General features: G+C 36.4%; 1 protein-coding gene across 1 annotated transcript; it reads right to left on the bottom strand.

Annotated features, from left to right (window-relative positions):
• Window positions 1-2117: 2117 nt before the first annotated feature.
• Window positions 2118-7481, bottom strand: LOC101304291 (shaggy-related protein kinase kappa-like). The gene is made up of 13 exons (XM_004300580.1): window positions 7258-7481; window positions 6869-7114; window positions 6661-6753; window positions 6495-6554; window positions 6143-6415; window positions 5868-5942; window positions 4960-5016; window positions 4705-4845; window positions 4586-4636; window positions 3556-3651; window positions 3317-3400; window positions 3133-3235; window positions 2118-2502 (listed from the first exon to the last, which is right to left on the bottom strand). The coding sequence occupies exons 2-13, from the start codon at window positions 7001-7003 to the stop codon at window positions 2414-2416; spliced, it is 1257 nt and encodes a 418-aa protein (XP_004300628.1). The 5' UTR covers window positions 7004-7114; window positions 7258-7481; the 3' UTR covers window positions 2118-2413.
• Between the last annotated feature and the right edge of the window lie 481 nt (window positions 7482-7962).

Raw genomic sequence — 7962 nt, 5'->3', positions numbered from 1 at the left:
ATTTTTCTTGAATAAATCGGGTCGGGGTGTTACAATTATCGTAGTTATCCCCACTCTGTCTCATCCTGATCCCCACATAATCAATATCTAAAACGTAACAGTTTCGATGTCTGATGCGTTTAAAGATAGAGTTTAATTAAGTGACGAGATCATACATACCAACTGCAAATGCCTGCAAGGTTAAAAAGTCCCCAACAAGGGATACGTCGCCGCAGATAGAGGGGACACAACCTTAATTAGTGGAGGTGTGGTTGAGGCCGTGGCTCCCTAAAGGAAGAGGAGGAGGCCACCTGGTTCGATCGATACTTGTCTAAAGGAATTGGGCGACTAAGGCACAACCTCATCAATGTTAAGAATCTCACTTATGAGATTGTCTCTGATTACAGTTATGTCTATGAATCAATACTAGAGAACGCTCCGATTTTAAAATGATTCCAGAGACAAAATCTCAACGGGTTACGAGAGTACATACACATTGATGATTCGCACTGTTGCTCAAAGAATCATAAAGCACGAAAATATCGAGCCACGCTCTGTTGAAGAATGTCAACAAAGTGCATATTTGCCTATATAAAAGTGCAATATAGGAAGAGATAGATTCTCTGACAAAGAGACAAGTATTTGATTTTGGTAGTGCTAACCTTACCAAATGTAAAACTTGTATGACATAAATAAGTTTTTGTCAAAAAGCGTAATGAAAAGAATGAAGCCCTGAAGGACAAAGCTCGCCTTGTGACACCAAGTTTCTCGCAACGTTCTGGATTGACTACAAGGAGACATAATCTCCTATAATGGAAATGCAACTCATCGATATGGTCACTACTTATCTCCATGGGAATCTTGATTGAGAGATATTTGTGAAAAGGCATGATGGCCTTACACTATCCAAGTCAAGTAACTCTGAACCACTAAGTGCGTTTGCAATTATAATTGAAACGCTCACTTTATAGAAGTGACTACTTGGTTGGGAAGAGATACAAAATGATGAACTATGCCCCTGCGTACTCATAAAGGAAACAAGTTCCGAATTTGCAATTATAGTTATTTATGTTGATGATAGGAACATAGTAGGTAGTTTTGATGAAATAAGAGAAACCGCTAGTCACATGAAATTCGAATTGAGATGAATAATCTTGAGAAACTCGGTTAACAACGAGTTTGTGGAATACTAATCCACCAGTCTGCATATGTCCAAAAGATTCCCAGGCCATTTACATGGATAAAATGCACACTGTTAGCACTCTGAATGATTGGTCTATGTTTGGATGTAAAGGAAGATCCAATTTGTCCAAAGAAAAGATGACGAAGAAGGGTCTAAAGCACAATAGGCGCAATATTGTACTTAACCCAATGAACTGGACCAGATAATACATTCTCAAAAGAACTTGTAGTTAGACTTAGCTTAGCGCCAACACAGTGTCGTTGGAAGGTATAAAGAAGGTATCCTGATATCTAAATGAACCATGGACTTTTGAGTTCATCCTATCCCATCCTATCCCTATGGAAAGACGAGAGGGAATGCAAATGGAACTGCAATCCTCTACATCAAAACCTCAAATGATGCTTTGGTTGGTTTTACTAATGTCAGGTATCTATAACCAATAGGTCGTTCCTAAACTGGTTATTTAATCGTCATTGAGAACATGACGATACCTTGTCAGAAACATCACTCTCCTCAAGATTCAAGTGAATCAAGTAAGGTCTGAGGAGAATATGACACACTTGTTTCTCAAATCACAGCTTAAAGGTAATTTTTTTCTTAAAATTCTGGCGACCGGTGATTTTCTGACTACCGACAATATTTCGACGACCGATGATTTTCCGACAGCCAACCATATTTCGACCACTGGCGATTTTCTGGCAACTGGAGTCCAACGACCGATGACAGAGTCCGACGACTGGTACCGGAGCCCGATGAGCTTCCGACAAAGTCTTTTCTCTCTCCTTTCCACTTTCTCTCTCTAAATAAAGGCTAAGGGTAAAAATGTCTTAAAAATATTATTTTATTATTACTTTAGTAAAGATTTATATATTTGGACACTATAAGTGTTCCTCTCATTCAATTTGGGTCAAAAATCTTATTGTCATTAGAATGGGCTGTAAAACCATATTTTTTTGCAAATGTGAAAATAAGTGTAATAATGATACCAAAGTTCTTATCGTACTTGAGTATTTTGTATGTGTCACAATAAACACATGTAACGAATAGATATCGATCCTCAAATAAGTATACAAAACCCACCTCCATCCTCAAACTAAAGCCTCAGATTTACTAATTTATTCTAGCAACTCTCTTAACACCATTACTCACAATCAACCGAGGTAACCAAATATAAGAACGATATGATACAAGACCATATTGGAGTAGGAACTGTGGGATGGTAAAGGTGAGTAAATACACTCACAGAAGTCGCTAGGTATGTAAAGCCATAAACAAGTTCTGCTTACCGGCATGCTCTGGAATAAGTCGATTCACAATATCAGGTGCAATTCCTTGAAGCTCTATCAAAAAGGTTTATCGTTTAAGAGATGCATTAGAAAGGATAAGAACCAAATATATATAATTAATGGATAAGATAACTGCAGTGTCAGCTAAGGAGGGAAATGTTGTTTTACAGCTGTCCCCTTTTAACTAGAGTATTAGTATGCACTAGATGGAACAATGTGTCAGTTTAAGGACATAATAAGTCAGACAGTAAAGAAGTGACAGAAATAGGGTGTGGCACACAGCCAATCACAAAGACTTTTGAGCTCCATATTATCCAAGGGAAGCCTAGCGTGACTGAATGCTTAAAGCTGTCTAATTACATAAGCACCAAGATGCAAATGAAAATCAATTTTGCAAACTATACCTAGATCTTAACAAACGTAAATTGTTACTTCGCATAGATATAGTAATCAAGTTACGTAATTAGAGAGAAAAACCCTGATAGCAAAATCAGAAAGCAGAAGAGTATCGAATCTACATCTTGGCAAGACATGTTTACTGGTGCTCCCAAATAAGGCACTTTAGGTGTACCAATTAAAACAGTAGGACAAGACCAAACAATAATTACGCAATAAGCATCAGCAGTTTCTATCCTCATTACCAAGAAGACATGTTGATCGCAATAGAGGCTAATTCAAACTCACCTTGGGTTTTGAAATTGAACAGAGGAGGGAGAGGGCGGCCATTAGGAAGGCGTGTATTTGGGTCTCTCAATTCATCAAAGAAAGGGTGAATGCAAGCTTCTAACTGCAAAACCAATACATAAATGTAACTAGTATGAATGCTAATATCCACCAATGGAAACAAAACAGAGAAACTCTTACTTACAGCAGTGCATCGCAAATTTGGCGAATACTGGAAAAATCTACAAACAAGATCTACTGCTTCTGGGGGCAAGCGTTTTTGGAATACCTGTAACATGACAAGAATACCATGGTGAATCACCATTATGAATGGAATTCTTATGATGGACGTTACGGTTTAATCAATATATTCCCCATACTTTAAATATGTGTGAAATTCAGCAATGAAAAGAGACATGAGACCATCGTAGCCAAAAGACACACCTTATGCCATGGATGGGGCTTTATCTGTGGGAACTTAAATTCAGTATAGTTTGGATTCATGCACTTTATCTCCTCCCTTGTTGGAGTTCCCAAAACCTGCAAGAAATTTCAAATTACACAGGATTTGAAATGAAGAATAATTTCAAATTACACAGGATTTGAAATGAAGAACACATCATTTTCTTTTGTAACAGAATTCCTTCCTGTCATAATCTAGAGAAACACAATAAAACAACGACAGTTTAACAGAGAGGGGATAATTGTTGTAGGAAATTGGATTGTTCAATACTAAATCTGATACATTATCAAAATTCTATCTTTCAACTACTACTCTAAACTTCCCATCAGACAACAAAAGTGATTGATGTGGTACCCTTGTCACACCAAATAAAAAAGAAAAATAAAAAACACAGTACAAAACCTGGGTATCCATAATGCTTCAGTCAATGTCCCCAAAACATCCCTACCTATCAAATATAAAAAGAGAAATAGTAATAAGTTTGGGGTTTTTTTTTTTTTTTTTTTTTTTTTTGTGTAAATGGTGTAAAAGTTAGGAAAGTAGCTGCTGGAGTTGATTTTCTTTTTTGAATTATATAGTTTCCAATGAATTTAGCTTATTAGTTTCTTTCAGGGTAGAAAGTGAAAAGAACCCAGAGTTGTAAATTTTTATTTTTCATGGTCTTTTAAGAGAATGTGGTCTTTTAATAAATGCTAAGCGTGTCAAAATGACGATGGGAAATGACAAACAAAAATAAATCCCAAAAAGTGTAGTTGCTGATTTTCACGATAGAACAATCATTTCCCACCCTATTTAAAGGAAACATTAAGGAGTTCACAACTGAAAAACCGAAAAAAAATATTATAGTAATTTTAACTTGATGACTTGATCTCATTGCATCAGAACTGTTCAATGTATCATAAAAACTTCCAAGCATGGCTAAATATAAAGTAGAAAAGAGAGACTTGCATTAGACATAAATATCTATCTATATAGATATATATATATATATATATATATCTATATATATACCTTAATGATCTCAACTAGTTGGTCAACTCCACTTTCACCAGGAAACAGGGGCTGCAATAGAAGTTGGGTTAAAATCTAACTATGAAGGAAAAAAACGACAGAGTTAGTAATATAATTACCTGTCCAAGAAGAAGTTCAGCCATCACACAACCTGTAGACCAAATATCAATAGCACTTGTGTACTCAGTGGCACCAAATATCAGTTCTGGAGCACGATAATATCTTGAGCAGATATAAGATACATTGGGTTCTCCTTTTACCTAAAAAAGATAACACGTAAGTTGTCACCCAGTTTCATTACAGTTGTTTTTTTTCTTTTACATAGGAAAGGGAATAGCCGATTAAGAAGACGCCTTCATGACAAACAGACTTACCAAGACTTTTGCACTCCCAAAGTCACAAAGTTTCAGCTGATGTGTGTGTGGATTTACCTGAATATGAACAGGCAGCATTTGAGTATGACCAATAAGGGATCAATAAAAGAACACACATATATAAGAAAGGATGGACATCACATGCCAACTTAGTCAGCATACGTGAACTCTTTTTTTTAAACTTATCCGTTGGGTATGTAGCAAGCTAATATGTACTAAAGCTTGCTCAAATACTGTACTGATAAGGAACTCAGTTAAAAGTTTAAATTCTTATTCACTGTTTTCACCAAGCATTTAGCATAAGATGCCAAAAAATTTGACTCCAAGAGAATTCAGATATCAATTCCTCAAAGAGGAAAGTAACTGTAAAAGCTCAAGCCACCTGAACCTTCATGAATATAAAAGTAACATTCTAAACTAAAGCTCTTGGATTAATAAAAAATAAAAAATAGAAGGATATCATATCAGGCTAAATCTGAATTTATGTCATCAAAATGCACGGAATTTCTGCGAAATGGAGACTTATAATTGGTACGTAGAAGCATCAGGTAACAGAAATGTATCACACAAACATAGAGATACATGAGATATAGAATGCATAGGCCCAATGATCCAAATATCATTTTAAAGCTACCATGTTAACTACATTACACTCCTGAAGTATTACCATTGGCATTTCTTGATTTAGATTTAAAAATATCCCGAGTGTTTTGGCATTAAATCTAGCACACGAAATATTACACATAGTGGATTAGTTCCTTTTTTTTTTTTTTTTTGGTTAAAACCAGTAAAAGTGTTATATAAGTGATGGAATCCAATGGCTCTGGAAAGGAACTGAGTGAATCGATAGCAGACAGAATATCCAGAGTCATACAATAGTCAACGTCCATATGGAGAAATAATCTTACAAGTAAGTTTTGAGGCTTGATGTCACGGTGACAGATGCCAATGCCATTATGTATATAAGCAAGTGCCCGACAGATCTGTACCAAAATGAAGTTTGAGCTACAAACAAGTATAAATAGTGAAAGCAGAAAAAACAATAGAAATTATAAGCATAGAACCAAATACACTTAGTGGCCATAGGTAATATGTTCATCTATGGAGACAAGATTCATGCAACAGAAATTAGAGATACAGGAAACATGACAGAAGAGAAAAGTTGAATCAAAGAATTTCATACCTGGTAGGTATAAAGTTTAACATATATTAGAGGCATTCGCTGGTTGATCCTGCTATAGTTCCTTGCAATACGGTAAACAGTTTCGGGAACAAATTCAAGTACGAGATTCAAGTAAACCTCTTCTTTGTCACTAGTTGAAAAGAAGCAATGTTTTAGGGAAACAATGTTTGGATGATCCAACATTTGCATAATCTGTAACTCTCGGTTCTTGTAACGCTTGTCTTGGAGAACCTTCTTGATAGCAACAATCTCTCCAGTTTCTCTACATTTTGCCTGTGCACAGAATTTTAAAGTCTTTTCAGGACTGGAATTCATTGGAAGATGAAATGAGAATAGATTCAATGGAGCCAACCTGGAAGACAACCCCAAACGAGCCAGTGCCAACCACATGTTCTGAAATATAACTCACTGTCTGCCGATCCAAACAAGAGAAAAAAGAAGGCACATCAGGAAAAGACACAAGAAGTCACCATTTCCAAGTTACAATGTTATTACTAAACTAATTTGCATAAAAGTACCTGTCTAGACTGACCGCCTCGACCACCAACGGTGGTGCGTATTACATGTCCTGTTTCAGCACCAGCACCATCAATTATATCAGGCTCACTATCCTACAACAGAAGCAACAGGAAAAGCTGTGAAACAAGATATTGCAAAATCCTATTAAGACTGCTCGAAAACCATAATTGACAGAAAAGGCAACAACAAGAGGAAAACACTAGTTACTCTATCATCATCGGGATGCTGATCCGACTTGTCCTTCAATCGCATCTCAAGCATCTCCCTACCAAGCCAGTCAACAGAACTAGACGACGAACTCTTGAAGCCATTCACAGACCTGGAACTGCCAGCAGACGCCATGGAAATGTCGGATGAAGAGTCTACTACTAGTAATTGCACTAGTGTCTACTTGTACGTCCCATTCCAGCCACCACCCCTATCTTCCTAATCTTCAACAATCAAATTAAAGCACTGAACAAAAACGCAGAAAATTAATTGAGTTGAGATCGGAATCCTCCAGCTTTGAATTGTAAGGATATTGTTGGATTAGAGAACAACGCGGGATCGTCCAAGCCCTAAAGAGATGTTGTGGACGGATCTTGTAGGCAACTGACCTGCAACTGTTTGAGAGAGGCTTCCTCGCGCATTTTCTACTTCGATTTTGGAGATTTCAGCAGCAGCCACAAATCAAGCTTGATCGGAGAGATGATACTAGTATCAGCTTTTCATTCTGGTACTAGCTTTCTTTCTTTTTTTTCCTTTTTCTTTGGACTAGATTCTTTTACTACAAACCTCCGCTTGTAATATCTCTCTCTCTGTCCTATTTCTTTCTCCCTAATTTCACAGTCCATTCCAACGTTTTGTGACAAAAAGCTTTTTTGCCTACGTGTGTGAATTATCGTTTCAACTTATAGAGACTAGCATGTTTCTTGAAATGCCAAATATTCAACTTTGATATAGGATCCTTTTCCTTCAACCTTTTCTGAAACATCCAATAATTGATCATGCTTATAACATAGTTTAAAGAAAAAAAATTAATAACACACCGTAGAGTATAATATGAATCACACATTAATTTGCATTTTATATATTGCATCTTGCATGAACTCAGACTTCTGTGATTTCTGTCACAACTTATTCTTATACTTGATTGTTCACATTGTTCTAACAAAAAAAAAAAAAAACTTGATTGTTCACTCAAGTACCATAACACGATCACTTTAGCCCTATAAAGGACCTATAAGTACTTTGTTATCCTCTCTCGCTCGTACCCATGTAAAATGACCGCATTTATAGCGCATGCGTTTAATCTTGTTGTT

Source organism: Fragaria vesca, linkage group LG5 (assembly GCF_000184155.1).
Source record: "Fragaria vesca subsp. vesca linkage group LG5, FraVesHawaii_1.0, whole genome shotgun sequence".
Lineage (NCBI taxonomy): Eukaryota > Viridiplantae > Streptophyta > Magnoliopsida > Rosales > Rosaceae > Fragaria > Fragaria vesca.
The sequence above is the reverse complement of the archived record's forward strand: the minus strand, read 5'-3'. Positions and strand labels throughout refer to the sequence as shown.